Source organism: Rhea pennata, chromosome 6 (assembly GCF_028389875.1).
Source record: "Rhea pennata isolate bPtePen1 chromosome 6, bPtePen1.pri, whole genome shotgun sequence".
Taxonomy (NCBI): domain Eukaryota; kingdom Metazoa; phylum Chordata; class Aves; order Rheiformes; family Rheidae; genus Rhea; species Rhea pennata.
Genome location: NC_084668.1, coordinates 40,041,925 through 40,058,415, shown reverse-complemented (window position 1 = coordinate 40,058,415; position 16,491 = coordinate 40,041,925). Strand labels below are relative to the sequence as shown.

Genomic DNA, 16,491 nt, shown 5'->3' with positions numbered 1-16,491 from the left:
ACATGTACTGACAATATGGATTAGGTGAAAGAAAGCAGTTCATCACCCACCTATAAATGGCTTCTGTGGGCAGCAACTCCTGTCTGTAAAAACAGTACTAGATAGTAGAGAGGTAACCTGGAGTGGGTTCCTACAAGAGAAATGCACTTGCAGAGGTAGAAGAGTAGGAGGAAATGCATGTTGAAGAGTAAAGGGGTATTGTACAGAAAGAGCTGTGGTTAAGGGGCCGTCTTGTTGTCTCTCTTTGGTTGTGTCCCACGGACTTCCAGACTAGAGTTTGCTCTTTAAGAGAATTACCTTTCAGTGTGGATTTACTGCACTAAAAAAAGTTATTAGCAAAATTGCTATCAGCTGCGTTGCAAATTGTTGCTGTATTGTGTAGAGGTGGCACTCCATACTCCTGGGTTACTTTGAAAGCACTTCTGGCAGGCTTGAGGGCATGTACATGTAGCCAGACGGGACTGAAAAAAGATCCTAAGTCCAGATGGACCTACGGTAACAGCTCCTTCAAATCAGAGCTGAGGTAGTACAGGGTGAGGAAGGGGTGTCACTGCTTGGTACTGCCGAGGTGTAATCTGTCTCTGTTCTGCTGGCAAGACTTCAGTTGCTGATGGATTGCTTGGCAACTTTCACACATTAATATTAACTTCATAAAGAGTAGTGTGTACAGAGTGTGAAATGCAATACAGGCAGTGCCTTACACAAATGAATACTTCCTCTATTCTGCAGAGGTTTCGGTGCAAAACCTCTTTCTCCATTCATCTTCCTCTTGCCTCTTCATCCCCCACCCCCTGCTACCTAGGGAGTCTCATGAACAAGCCTATTGGCAGTAAGCTCAGCTCAACAAAACAATCTTGTGAAAAGGGAAAATATAACACGATCACTTCCTATTTCTTTCTCCTTTCCTCTGCATCAAAGTCTGGGCTGGCTGTCAGGAATGTTCAAAATGAATAAATAAAGCGCAGGAACCCCCTGCTTCAGAAGGAGTCTCATTCACTCGCCATGAAGCTTGGCCGATTCCTTTTCTGACAGTACTCAAGTCAGCAGGCAGAGCAAGAAGAACATTCAGAGCTAATCAGTAAAGTGTAAATCTATTATGAAAGCACATTTACCCCTCGCCTCCCCCTTCCTCCAGAAAACCAATCCCCAAATCTGTGGGAATAACACATAACATACATAAAAGTTGCTATTACTTAGATCCCCTGTTATTAGGTCAGCAATGCCACTGATGAAATGTTCCCCAGAGCACTGAGCAGAGGCATATAAATCCTCCAAGAAATTCAGAGCGTAATTTGTTACAGCTAGAGGGCATAAGATACATTATAGCAAAGCCTGAATATTAGGCTCTCCCCTGTGACTCTGGAGGCTATCTCTAGTAATAAAAACCTCATCTTGATTTCGGATTTTTTGCATTGATTTCTGTACAAAAAGACTTTTATTACACAAAAATAGTACTACATTGTTCTAAAAAATAATGGGATCCTCCCACCCACGCAGGTTTTTTTTCCCTCCCTGTTTAGGGATGAATCCAAGGAAGATCTGCAATTTGGGAACTGTTGGTAAGTACTTCTTGGTAGAAGAACAGTGGAAAAGAGAATGATGACAGTTTTTGCATATGCAGTGTAAAACCCTGTATGTGAAACTAGAGAAAAGTGTCTCTGGTCTGGAACTGTACTGAGAACAGAAACTAGAACCCCAACTACGCAATTGCTACATTTTAATACAAAACTCTGATATTAATGAAGTGGGTGGAATCTGTGGGAGTCGTGACTAAAATCGAGACCAGATCAGAGATACAAAATCAGAGCAACTATTAATTTTTGAGCATTTATATTCCTGTTCTACAAATCATATGGCTATCTTGATAAAACGGAAATCTGCAGGCATGCTGAATGATGGGGTTTTTCTTAATTATTTCAAGCTTTCAAAAAAAAAAAAAAAAAAAAGTCTTTTCTAATGTGGTGCATAGGGACCAGACAAAATGGAATCTGGAAAGCTTTATATAAATAATCTGCCAGCCAAATAAGAATAGCTTTGCAAAAGTCAATACAGATAAAACAGAGTGATGGACAGCATGGTTATGAAATATGAAGAGTTATATTAAAAACACTTTGTGTTCTTTGCAGTGGGATTGTTTTAAGCAACTGGAACTTTTTTATTTAATCGATTCCTTTGGGTTTTGCTTCATTTTGCTTATTTAGAACTTCTATCTTTATACGAAGCTGTCTTGGAATCTGAAATGACTGAAGCTATGCCTGCTCCCTTCTGTAGAAAAAGTGGTAAATATTTATAGTGGTCCTGCTTCTTACAAGTGCAGAAATTTGATATGTGCTCATTGTTTCTGTAATCTGACAGCAGCTGAAAGACAACACCTGCTAATTGTATTTCTGATCACATCCTTTTCCAACTGAAGGATGAAGTGTGGAAGGGAAGCATAAACATGGGTTTATTTTTTTTTAGTGGATACAGCAAAATTCATTCAAAAGAATCTTTGTTCCCTTTTAGCTATCTGTTTATTTAATAGACTGTGGAAAACGGTAAACTCTGTCAAAAAGCCTAGTTAAAGAATAATTTATAAGCTGCATTTAGATGTTGATCTTGCAGACAGACTTACTGGACAGCCAAAGTATACCCTGACAGGTAATAATTAATGTAAATCTTGACACTTCAGATTTGGGCCACTGTTAAGTGAGCCAGACAGGGAGCAAGATGCAACTCCTGCTAGCGTTCTGCAGAGTCTTTGGTATGCACCATGCTGAAAGCTTGGCTCCATGTGACACACATGTTTCGCATGTGTAGAAATCTGCTGATTTTTCTTTTACTTCTTTTGGATGCAAATGAATGTGTTTGTGTGAAAAGTTCTTTGGGTCAGTTAAACGGAGGCCTCCCATGAAAAGCAAGATGGCAGGCAGGTCGCTCTGACTTGTCTCAATCCCGTAAACTCCCGCATTACTCAACCAGATTAAAGTATTGGGTGATGTCCAGGCTTTGCTGCAGCTGATGGCAGCTCTCCCACTGACTTCAGTGGGGCGGGATTTCATCTATCATGCTGCTAAATCACCAGAATGGCTTTTATCAATAAGAGCTGTCTAGTCTTGGCTGGAAGGTGCCTCACTTATTTTTAAAGATGAGAGACAATTAATTTAGAAGAAGAGAGTAATAGGAGTATGATCACACACAGTGCTCTGGCTGCAACAAGGCAGGATTAGGAAATTCTGGCCTGTAATTGCCTGTCACTGTCCTTTTGCCATTACAAGGTAGTTGAAGAACTTCTTGTAACTTAAGCTTAATTGTGTATTTACATACTGGGATGCTGACCATGGCTGTTTACAGTTCTGTAAAATGATAGTCTCATGTAAAGTTGGGACTGTGCAGCCCCCTGGGATCCAAATTTAACAGTGCAGTTCCTTTCATGTGTGTACTGTATCAGAAAGCCTAAGCATTTACACCTTATCTTATGTCTTTGCAGTAGTTCATACAGCCTAGCTTCTATGAGATGGAGCTTGCTTGTAAATCAGGTAGCAGCAAGGGTTTCGATGAATGGCCCATTCAGCCACTCCTCTTTGCCTGTCTTGATTGAATGTTGGCTTCAGTGTCCTCCAAATGACCATCTGGATTGATTGGGCTTTCTGGTTTGCTCTGCTGTTCGTGCCTTGATGGGATGGGTTTGACTTAATGCCTCATAACCATCCTTTTTACGAAGTTTATGGCTCAGCCTTTTCCTCTGGGATATTGCTTTTTCTCTGCTAAAGAAGTGTTGTTATTTGTTCGCATCATATTTCAGCAAGTTCTCCTCACATTAGAGTCAAGCTAATAGGACACGATTATCCGATGTTAAAGAATTACTACCAGACGAGTAATATTACGCAAAGGTTCTGTTACCTCAGAACACACTGGGAGTTGTGGAAACAGGAGGATGTGGCAGCTCAAGAGCTATGCAGGCAGGATCTGTTACCTAAGAACAAAGTAAATTTAGGGACTGAGGGAGTGCTTTGTAATAACTGAGGTTTTGTAGATTAAGAAATCCTTTTTGAAGGAGAGCTAGATGTGGTAAAAATTTAGATAAGAGGTAAAATTGTAAGAAAGAAGAGAATCTATCAGCGTGCTATTTTTATGGGTTTGTTCTCGTTTTTGTTTTTTACAGGAATAATTGCTATTGTATAGCCACGAAAACCTGATTAGAGATAAAGTAGTCAAGGAACAAATGAGAACAAGCATTCTTTTAAGAGCAGGATTTTATTGGAATATGTTTGTGTTTCTAACTGGAAACTGCATCCTGAAGGCAGGTCTAGCGTACTGAAAAAACGGCTGAATGATTAATGGACATGACATAGGTCCACAAGACAAATGAGAGCCCTGCAACATTACTGATCAGCTTAATATATAAAAATAGACAAAGTGATCATATGCAGAGTAGCTGAAATCTGACTGGTAAATCCTGGAACTTCTGGGCCCTGCTTCTCAATTTACTTTTACATACTAACCCACTGTATAGGCTAGAACCTGGAAAAATGACCCCTATCTTGTAAGCAGTCTATATTCCTTAAGACATGGCTTACAGTATTGCCATATTAAAGTTGCAGTTTCAAACTTCTTCAGCTGAAGTAAACTTCCCGAAACAACTATTAGGTGCCAGCACTTGGTTTAAAAGCATGAAAGCATATGCTTAATCCTACTGAGACACGAACTTTCACTGAGATCAGCAGCAGTATGAAGTAAAGTTACACTTGAGGGAGTGTCTTCAAGGTCAGCCCTCAAGTATGAATGTATTCCAGATTATATAGGCTGCAGCATAACACCAGAAACAGGAACCTGTACTGCAGTAACCAATGAGATGATGTGGCTTGCTCTAGCAAATAATTATCCTTCTGTCTCATGGAAGACCATGTTACATATCTTGCATATCTTTATATATTCAGACAGGCAAAAAAAAACGATAGTGTTCCTAAACTGTAAATATTCTTGTTATAATTACAAAGCTAGAACCCATGCTAACATGGAATTTGAACGTGTCCTCAGTTTAATCTCTGTGGGCTCGATTCTGCAATCGGTCTTTCAGGGAGTACCTCTGGTCTCTGCTGGACCACGTAAGGAGTGATAAGGTATGCTAGTTTCTCCAATTAGGAGTCCTGCCACTCAGGAATTCAATTCTGCACATAGTGCTTGCAGTGAGGATTGGGATTACCCCTGTAAAAGCCTGGAAGCTGCTTTTGTAAGAACTGTAGAACAGGTTCTCTGGGGCAACTGGACTTTTTAAGGGGCAGGTGTTTATCTCTTCTTACCGGCACTCGATGAAACACTGACGGATCTGATCCTGGAGGCTTTCTTTGATGTCAAGCCCCTCCATTTCTTTCAGCCTGTCTTTGATATATACTAAGGCTTTCTGATACTCCTCTTCATGTCTCTCCTGGACCTCATCTCGCAGGGCGTTCACCTCCCTTGCATGCAGCAGTGAAGCACTTGTTGTCTGGAAGTGAGGAGGTGGGCACTGAAAACGACAAAGGGAGAATACTGTTCAAAACAGCACATATGAATGACAGAAACTTAATATGCTCTGGAATGCCAGGTTGACAGTGAATCTGAGCTTAGGCCTGATTTTATTTGCGGGAAGCTCATAAAAAATGCCTGGACGCACACAATGGTCTATTGTTAGTGTTTCAGCATTAATTAACAGCATTGCAATGTACAAAAACAACCCTTCCAGCGTGGGATCCTGAGATCTCAATGAGACAGGTGAGAAAGCTGCTGTTCTGCAAATGCCAACATTATCCATATCAGAAGGGTGCCAGAGATTTTTAATTGAATTTTCAAATGTTTAGACTTCCTATTGCTACCTTCTAATTAGCCAGTATTGTTTTTAATTCGTTCACTTAATTTTTATATGCACTATTTGGTCAGTGGTTTCCTGGTATTTTGTTGCAGCTGGTCATATTCCTTTAGGAAATCAACTTCCCTTGAGGAACAAAATTTTATATATATATGTATGAATAAAGAACCCCACAAACACCGTAATAAAAATTACAACTGCCCAAGTTTCCCATGATTTGATAACCTTGGCAAGAAGATTCTACAAGCCAGTTTAACACCTTACAATAATGGATTCTGCTTTCTGATTGATTTTACATATGTATGCTAGGCTAGGTGAAAATGAAAGTCCTTCTGCTATGCAAATACAGAAGTATGAAAAATATCTGTATGGGTGGTCTGAAACTTTGTATTTTCTTGGTTACAATGGCTGATAAAGTTAAGACGTTCCCAGTGTTTTATAAGGTACGCCTAACTTGTAAGGTAGAGGAAAACATATTTACAAGTTAATTTGTAAATTAGCTCTGACTTATTTTGCAGTTCTAGAGAAAATATATTTTCCTTATATGTGGGAAATGCACTATTGTACAATACACTAAGTAGGTTGAATTTAAGAACTAATTAACAAAAGAATAAATGGAAAAGAGAAAAGATGATAATCCATTTTTGCAGTGCAATGTGTTTTACTCTTCAAAGTTAGTGACTGTCTCACGTATAGGTGGCAGCATATGTGAGTAAAATCCCAGGACTTTGTTAGTTTGAGTTAAAATAACATCAGAATCCACAGAAATTGTCCCTAAACTAGCACATCTCAGACTAACTCAGATCTGAAATTCTGTTTGCTCTGGTGATGTTTTTCAGTGTGCTCCAGGTGAGATTTCCAAAGGACCCCTGCAAAGACAAAAAAGCTTCTATCAAAAGTTTGGCCAGCTAAGATCTGCTATTCAATGATTTTTTACAGCTTGTACCAGGTTCCAAAAATCACTAACAAGTGCCAAACAAATTTGGTTTCAAAACATACACCATGGGTTTGCACACTATCCAAAGTAATCACAGAGGCCCCATTCAGGAAAGCAACTCACTGCCTTCCCCGCATCTGCACTGTGACTTGAACCACGGAAAAGGAACTGGTCAAGGCCACCGGTGAGAAACTATTCAGAAGGAAATGAGGAGAGCGGCATGCTTTTGAGAGGCAGTTCTACATGCTCTGTGCCTAGGTACATCACCCTGAGATGTTGTCTTCACTAATTTCTTGTTTTTCACAGAAGTCAAGGGAGTCAAGTGTTTCAAATCGTAAATAGCAACAATTTTCAAGTATGGCACAACTATTATTAATAACTATTTACTTGCATTTTACCTTAGAGTTCTAGTATCCCCTTTCTTAATGTTAAAGGAACCTCATAATAGCCATCTCTAGTAGACATGATGCCACTTTCTCAATGCTCCTTTGTTTGGAAACTACAGGAGAACCCATGAGGCCTGGTTTCCAAGTCATGATCTAGAAACAAAACACACTTCCCTCAGGCACACTCAGCTATCTGCTTTGCTACAGTAATGCTCAAGAGACCGCTTTTCTTGGAAGTTCCCATCAGAGTACTATTGTCTAGAGGTATTGGTACCAACACTGCTACGGAGTAGATGAGCCAGCCAGAGTCAATGGGATTTTTCTGCACATACTACCACAGTCAAGTCTGTCAGTAGATGCTATATTACAGCACAGAAGACAACTTACTGGGTTTTCTAACTAGATGCTCACTGGGGAAGAGGTGGCAAAGTCTTGTTTTATTTAGAACTATGGTTTTTTTAGCAGTTCCTGTCAGCAATATAAGAAGAAAGGTGACATGGAAAAGAAATCTGGGAACACATGAAGGAGAAGGAGGAGCATTTCCATGAGCAAAGGTATGGGTGGTGAATGCTGAAAGCTTAAAAAGGCTGTGGCGTAGCTGGTTAAAGTGCCTACCTAGTAAACAGGAGATCCTGGGTTCAAATCCCAGCAGTGCCTCAGCTGTGCTGCCCCTTCCTCCCTTCTGGAAAAGGTTGCCCAGAGAGGTTGTGGGGTCTCCTTCTCTGGAGATATTCAACCCCCCCCACCCCACCCCCAGATGCAACCTTGTCTAACATGCTGTAGTGACCCTGCTTGAGCAGGAAGGTTGGACTAGATGATCTCCAGAGGGCTCTTCCAACCTTACCGATTCTGTGATTCCTAGAGGGCAGAAGAGGCCTCTCTGTCATCTCCTTTGAATGTAGGCAGTAGGGGATGGGATGAATGTTCTGGCCTGAGGCAGCTCAGTGTGAGACAGACCCAATGTTACCATTAGCTTACTGGGGCTAACCTGCTGAGGAAGGGTACATGTAGTCAATGGAAAAAGACAGGCTCCTCTACAGGATGAGCCTGAATGGTTAAGGGTGAGGTTTCACGAGATGGCTTGTCAAATTAACAGTTTGTTGACAATGCGAGGTGACAGTACCTCTGCCTCCACCCTGCTGCTGGATGTGTGGTTCCTCCCTTCTCTTGCACAGGCTCTGGGACATATCTGAACCAGCAGTGAACCAGTTCAGCTCTCTAAGAAGTGGAATATAATCCCCTTTATCTTTATTCCCTGCCTCCCCCCACCTCAGTTTAAATCTCTTCTAGCAAAATGAAGTGAATCGGATGACCAAGGAGGCAGCTGAGTGCCAGAGACATCGCAAGGGAAGCAGCGAGTGAGTCTGCAGCAATATGGACAACAGGATGGCCAGTGTGGTGGTACAGATGGGCAAGAGTCACTTAGTCGTCCTTGAACCTTCACCCTCTGCTAAGCTCCTCCTCTGAATTGATCTCCAGTGACTCCTGAGGGAGCCTACAGTGATTAGCTACCAGTCACTGTGTATTCGATACCAGCCTATCTGTCATCATCAGTACCAAAGCCAAACAAGGTAAGAACTGTCTGAACTTGTGCCCATGAACAAGACCAGAAGTAGGAAATTCTTATCTCTTAGTGAACTAACACAGACTATGTCTACACATGAGTCCAGAAGTAGAAAGCTGGCATGGACACAGTCCAGGTAGTTCTAAATCAGCTGGCTCAGATACAGATTATGCCTTAGTCTGCAAAATACAGCCAAGGACCTAAGTAAATATTTGTGCAACAACCTGTCTCAGCTCCATACAGTTAGAAATAAATCTGCTCACATTAGTGGATGAGCTGCAGTCAAAGCTCTAAGATTGTACTACAGATATAACCTTGCAGAACGTCTTACAGAAAGAAGCTCTGTTGATCTGCCCTTCATATTTTTCTCATTTTTGTTTCTGGATTGTTCTGTTAAAACAAACAGGTACTGCTTCTACTAGGAAGAGTCCAATCACCCTCCTTCAATAACTCACAAAAGAAAGGAATGAAAGAGAAGGGAGAACGGTGATAAGACTACACTCTCATTAGACTACCTTCTCTTCTAACTCTATTCCTTTCTTGTTATTAATATTTTTTAGATTAAGATACAGTCACTACTCAGGTGAAAAAGGGCTTATTTACATGGAAGAAAAGGCTATTGCTGACATGAAATATGCTGTTTGATTGCTTCTATAGCAGGGAAAGTGGGGCTGGCTTAAACCTAGGAGACTAGATAAGCCAGGTTCAGAGGGAAGAAGGTAGGTGTTGGAAAGGAACCAACAAGATAGTATGACATGGTAGGTATGAAAAGACACTTGATCTGAGTGGGAGTCCGTGCTGGCTGGCAAGCTGTCGCGATGAGTAACAGAGATGCACATTAATAACAAATGACATCCTTTGAAGTTGGCCATGCAATGAGAAGGCAACTGCCAAACAGGCTCCTCCTCTAGTGCAAAGTTTGGGCAATAATGCACTTCAGCTCAGATGGGTGAGAGAGAGCATGAAATGAAGAGCAGAGGTGGTTGTGATAAAGCCCATGAATCCTGAAGGATTCAAGGCAGTGTAATGTGGAACATACGTTATGCTCCTTGTTTGGGTGAAGACTAGGAGGCCTACACACATGAGGAATTGAAAGCTGGTTTCTGTTCTAAGGGAGGAAGAGGCAAGTTTTGAACAGCAGTGAAAAATCTTGCTGTGTATACTTGATTTTAAATAAACATTACAGGTGAATGGACAACTAGCCTGACTTTCCATTCTATTACTTTGAAATCAATGCAGTCATGCCCTCCCCCCCCCGCCAAAAAAAAAAAAAAAAAAAAAAAAAAAAAAAAAGAACTAGGTGTCTCTCATGGTCTTTCTAAGCAAATTCCAGCTGGTTGGACACAAAAAGTGACTAAAGAACCATAGAGAAAAAAGATAACAGGCAGTCAGTTTAGGTTACTAACTGTAGGAAAAAGGTCCTGACACATGAGGAAACGTGAAAAGAATTTAAGTGTATACAGGCCAACAAGTAATATTGAGACAAAAATGATGTAACTGTACACTTGTTTTAGCTATCAGTCTTCTATCATTTGTTGTGTGTTTATGATGTGTTTTCATGCAAAATGCTTTTCATTTTTTGTCAAATGAAAGACTCAAACTGATGAAAGTAAATTGTCCTAAGGGACTGTGCATTGAATGGTGTGGAATGTTTGAGACAAACAATTGTGGTATTGCAGATCAACTTTCCATGCACCCACATGCACACTCTAGAGCTCTAGAGTTATACTGACACAACATGATGAGTGCTGTTTTTATAGCTATCTATACTTAATGCGCACGTTAAGGAAGACAAAAGGCAATTTATTTTTAACATCACTTCTCTCAGTGCCTTTAATGTTTCTACATCTGAATCAAGAGGAGGCATTCTACAGTAAGGCATTAATAAATAGCTTTCCCTTGGGGGCAGAAGCATTTTTCCATCCTTAAGAAATTTCTCTGGCCATGTGAAATTCAAATTTGTTAACTTGCCCCACAAACAGCAACTCATTTAGAAACAAATTACAAATATTAGATGGAGACAGTGAACTTGGTAATGCAATGCTGCCACATCAGTTGTAGAATAATGCATCTTAATGAAGGCTTCCCATGTGAATAAACCATTATATTTACAAGCTTTTCACAGTTAATGACCCAGAACTGGATAACGAAACTCACATTTTTAGTGTGGTCCTCTGTCAGCAAAAGTATACATATTAATAATTGATGTTGCTGTAAAAATAGGACATAATATGAAGATTCCTGAGTTTGTGGGAAAATAGGACTACATGGTCCATTAACTTAAAATGCTTATCTAATGTTTGATGGGCTTTGTCTTTAAAATCCTTGTTTAAATTAATAAGGCAAAATGGACATTTGTCTAAAAGAGAATTTTATTCCAACTCATCAGTCACAAGTATGCTGATGAGAGATCTGCTTGATCTTCTCTTCTTTAATTCTTCTCCCCCATCCCCCCAAAGCGAATTTAGATTTCACAAAAACGAAAGACTCATCAGCGGAAGGAAGCAGAAATTCCCCACGCGCTCCAGGTAAGACGTGACGAAAGTCTTCTTAACGCTTTCTCGTTTGGTCTTTAGGAACTCGATTGCATCGATCACTCTTTCCTACGTTAAAAAGTCTGCCTTTCTGCTTAGTCAGCTCAGCAGCTCTTTCCAACACAGACTGCTTTATTGTTCATTATAAAACACTTAAGAGGTGCGCAGGCTGGCTGAACATGCTTGAGGCTACAGTTCTACATATAGGATGCCCCATGCTGTGGAACTAACTGCTCTTCAATTGTTCCATTAAGACTACACTTACAAGGAAAGATAGTCTTCATTTCAATGAAATAAATACATTTCATTTTATTTCATGTTTTAAGGCTAGCATTCATATTATGCCTGAAAGGTAGATTTACTGCAGCTTTTATTACTGAGTACTTAATTCAGGACAGCTTCTTTCCTTTGACCTGACACAGCGTAGCTGAAACAGACAGCGTGGTTATATGGGTTGTCTTTGATGTATGTTTTGCTAAAAATGCTATAGTTCAAAATTGTAATCTTCAGACATAGTAGCTGTGCAGGTTTTTGCTTTAGTTGCTCAATTTCAAATGTAGTATAGTTTGCTTCTCCAGAGAACTTTATTTTCTAAGCAAAATAAGTGGTTTTAATGGTTGTTTGTTTCTAGCAGTAGTGGAAGTGGCACTTTCACCCTAGGACTACACAGACAACTAACTGCAAACTAGAATAATACAGGAATTCACAAGCTAAGCAACTGGGGTCCATTTCTTTGCTCATGACTATTACTGTAATGAACTTTAAACTTTGATCCAAATTCTCTTTAAATGTTTAACATATAAATTAGCTATGTTCTTTCCTTTTTTTTTTCCCCCCTTAATGTATTTTGCCTTGCTGCAGGAAGAATATATTTTAAAGAGCTCTCTTGAGTGATGAAGTATTTGTTCATATAGGTTCCACGGTACGCAAATGGTGATGGCCACATCAATTATGTGACTGAATTCCTAAATTAGGCACAAAAAAGAACCACTAAGCAAAATATATTGCATTCATTAAAGCTTCCCTACTATATGATTCACTTCAATGGCTTTGCCAATTAAAGTAATTGTCATATGCATTCAAACAAAGCATTTGTGGTAAGAGGCCTTGTTAGAAAAATACTAAAAGTGGCCGTTTTATGGATTTACATAATATATAAATAAATATTGACATGCAACATTTATTAAAAAGATTAAAGAAAGATAAAATTTGAAGTGGAACAAACACACTTTTATTTATGACCATATAGGTTTATACAGTTTTGGTTATGTTTATTTCAGATATTATATGTGGGCTTGCTGTCAAACCACTACTAAAAATGGAATGTAAGTTTTGGACTCTGAATGGCAGTGATTTAATTGTTAGTATGACTCAAGCCAACGAAAGCCCAATAGTTAAGTAGGTTTCTTGTATCCCAGCATCGTACTATTTAGAAAATAAGTAGGTTTAAAAATTATAATGAAAAGAGGACAGAAGGACAGATTAGTTATTATTTAGATTTATATGTATGCATGGTGCAATAACATAAAGCTATTTGTGAAACACTTGAAACATCATGTAGGTTGTAAGTAAAACAAAGGACATTCTATTCTTGTGTTTGATAAAAACAAACCTGGGTTGTACCACTACTGCAACTTTTTTGCCTGCTTTCAAGAGTTGCGGAAATATTTTATATTTTACTTGCTTATGGATTTAGCAGTTTGCTAAATTCTGTGTAATATTTATTTACCCACAGCTTCTAATGTTTACACAGAATGCTATTCTGGGAAATACTCATTTTTTTCTGACTGGATGAAATGAAATGAAATATATCTATCAGGAATTCAAAGAACAAGAAAGGTTCGTCAGACTGTTTTCTCAGATATAAATAAAGCCATTACCCAGGACAACATGCCTAAATTAGGGTATGTTTAAAAGAGGTTAGGAGGAGAGAACTGTTATTTATTTAAGACCACACAGATCCCTTCATGTGAAAAGGATATGGCAGGAGGAAGAATAGTGGAAATACTATATGAGAAAACTGAAGATCAGGGTATATTATGCCACTAACTTCCTCTGGGTAAGGGCTGAAATCATGGTACAAAACAATGTCAAAATTGTGTAATTGTAAATCAATAGATAGACCTGTGAGACAAGAGGACCTTTACACGTGTACATGTCCAAAGCACCCAGGGCTCTGTCTTATAAATTGCTTAAGCATGTAGAGTACTTGGCTGCAAAACGACTGATTATTTGTTCCTCTTAAGTGATAACACGAGCAAGGGAAGGTCCAGGCCATTTGATGTGCTCTTGCCTCAAAACCACAACATCAGGCTGAGTCCCTAAATTGGGAAGGATTTTGTCTTGTCTTTTTGTCTTCCCTGTTCCTAGGCTCCTCCTATACCACCATAAATTATTTTGACTGCAAACTGTTTTTCCTAACATTTTATATCAAAATAGCTTTTCTTCTTTTCAGCAACCTGTGTTCAGAGATTATAACTTCCTGCAGGGCCTACCCTGCTCAGAAAGTCCATTAGTGAAAGAACGGAGTGTAGATCTGTTAGTAGGGCTTGGGCTATTTCGGATGTCTCTGAAACAAGGCAGTTACCATAAAGCAGTTCACACACTCAGTTATGCCAGGCTGATAGCTAGCTTGCACTGCTGCAATACAAAACAGTCACAGCATCCTTTAACTGTGCTGCTTAACAGAATAATATTTTTAAGTCAGAAAAGAGACAAGAGGAAGAATATGCCAGCCTAAAAACTGAAATAATGATTTGTTATTCTGTGATTGTCAGATATCCAAAGCAAGGAAATAATGGTTTGTTTGGATAGCACATGCAAGTTTTCAAAGACAACTGAATGTGTTTTCTTGCAACATCAGTGTGATTGCTGTGGCTTAAACACAAGACGTAGAACTAGAACGTTGGTTATGGTGTTAATGCTGGGACTGGTAGTAAACAGCATTGTGGCAGCAACATGAGGAATATCAGGAAACAGGCCAGGATACAGTTATCAAGATATATGTGTTCTTCCTGAGGCTGGCTTCTTTTTACAAATTAAGCCAGTATTGCAAATTGTGATTTATCAGAGATTTAGAAAAACATGTGCTGAGGGAATCATGCTGTTTCTGTAATTAAGCTTTAATAAATAATAATAATAATGAGGCTTTACTTTTGAGCCAAGAAAAATCTCTGCAACATAGACTGCTATTCTGTCATCAAGGAAAAGAAGAAATAGAATCAAATTCCAGAAAACATGCATAAATTTTTCTGCAGTAACTAGACAGTAAAGAAAATAACACTGTGAAGAACACATTAAACTAAGCCAAAGACTGGACAATTCCTGGACTATCTTTGTTGCTCATATTTTAGGCTGACATGACTGAATTTTCCCCCAAAACATTATTTAGAACTTCAAACTGATTAGCTCTTTTGCAAAGCACTCTTTATATGAAAGCTATATACTCCTTTTAAAAACAGCCGTAATTATAAGAGAGATTATATTCATTGCCGTAAAAGTCAAGACTCCTTTGGGATGGACTTGGAGTAATGGATGGCTAGGTCTTCTAATTTATCTAAGTCGTGCAGCATTAGAAAAGCAAATTCAACATATTTACACATGAAGATCTGTGGTCATTTTTTAGAAGGCTGACGTGATCATACATCAAAGGGACTTGACCTTTGGAGCTCACTGCCTATCTATCAGCATGAACCGCTGCCTGCTTGCCACTCACTTCCTTTGGAGACCATGGAAGAGAATGCGCCATGAAAAGTAAAAGAGAAACATGAATGGGGAATATGAAAACATTGGGAAGATGAACAGATTTCTTTTATTTAGAGGTATCTGTTTTTCCCCACATTCTTTGATTATATACTTGATAAAGAGTAATGAGTCTGAGTGCAGAGTTGCAAACATCAATTCTCTTGCTCCGAAATGGAGGTCAGGAAATGAATGGACTATATATGTTTGGTTTGAATTCCCCTCATCCCTATGATCATATAGATTTTCCTCTCTATGAAATACAGTAGATGGCTGTTTACATCCCAGTTATCAGTTACTCCTACCACTGGCCACCATGAAAAGAGTGCTTGGCCGTGAACCCTTCAAGAACTGATGCCAGACTTAGATTTCCTCCCTGAGATTCTAGTTTTAAGACTTGCCAAAACTGTCATGGGATTTGATAGGAAATGACCCCTTGCTGTGCAAAAGGTATAATTTCTAGTTTATGTGCAGTACATCCCAACTTTCAGCATTTTAGGTCTATAATGGTTAAAATCTCTGTGAATTTACTTTGTCTTAAATAGAAGCAGAATTACCCAAAGCTCTATTTACATACACTGGCCACATTTACTGTTAATGCCTAGCAGATATTAAAGATTATAATCTACAAGGTGTTTTCTGCATTTAACTCGATATAACTTAGGTCAATTTGCATGTTCCTTTTTTTCCAAAGATAAGATTTTAAGGTTGTCCTTAAATGATGATACATGCATGTTGTGTGTATGCTGTAGGCTCAATTAATTTTCATAAACTCATTGCCTAGCTAAGTGTAATTCCATTTCTGGGTAAGAAAATAGTTCATACTCTGCCCAGGAGAAGCAGAAGGTATGTTTTAATTCTGAATTACATGATTATTTTATTAATTATCATTTAACAACTATAAACCACAGCGTTATGAATAGACCTACCTAATACAGAGCAGTGATGAATGTTTCTGTAAAGCATCTATAAAAAGTGGCTTAACTAGAACCGAGTACATGGGAGGCATTACTATAGTTGAAGGGAGCTGTGAGGCTTGACCACTGGGTAGTGCCTGATGAAGGCACCAAAAGAGATGTGGAGACCAAAGATGCCTTACTGAGGGAAGAAAACATCATCTATAAAGAGTCCATCCTTTTTCTCAGGCTCCTGCTAGGAAGGAAGAGATTGGTGGGAGGAGGGAGATGTACCACCTTTGATTACGGAAGGGGAAGAGGGGGATTCTTTTCTCTGTCTGTCTCATAAGTAGGAGTGTTTTCATTCCACTTGCACCCTATGCAGTCTCACTGACCACAGAGAGCTGTTCACTTCCCTGTGCTTTTGCAGTATGATCTGAGGAATATTTTGATTTTTGTTTCCTATTTCCACTTATGGAAATAGGAATATATTAACATTGCAGTTTTATTGTCCCTTTCCCCTATTCCCCTACACATACTGACTTGTAAAGGGCTGTGAGGAGAAGACTTTGCTGCTTTAATTCTGTTTCAGGAATAAGGCAGCTC

General features: G+C 39.2%; 1 protein-coding gene across 1 annotated transcript in view; it reads right to left on the bottom strand.

Annotated features, from left to right (window-relative positions):
- IQCA1 (IQ motif containing with AAA domain 1) overlaps positions 1-16,491 on the bottom strand; it is a 108,202-nt gene that overhangs the window by 72,731 nt on the left and 18,980 nt on the right. Inside the window, exon 6 of the mRNA XM_062578813.1 lies at positions 5,283-5,488. Coding sequence (XP_062434797.1) covers positions 5,283-5,488 — 206 coding nt within the window. The remainder of the gene's footprint in view (positions 1-5,282; positions 5,489-16,491) is intronic.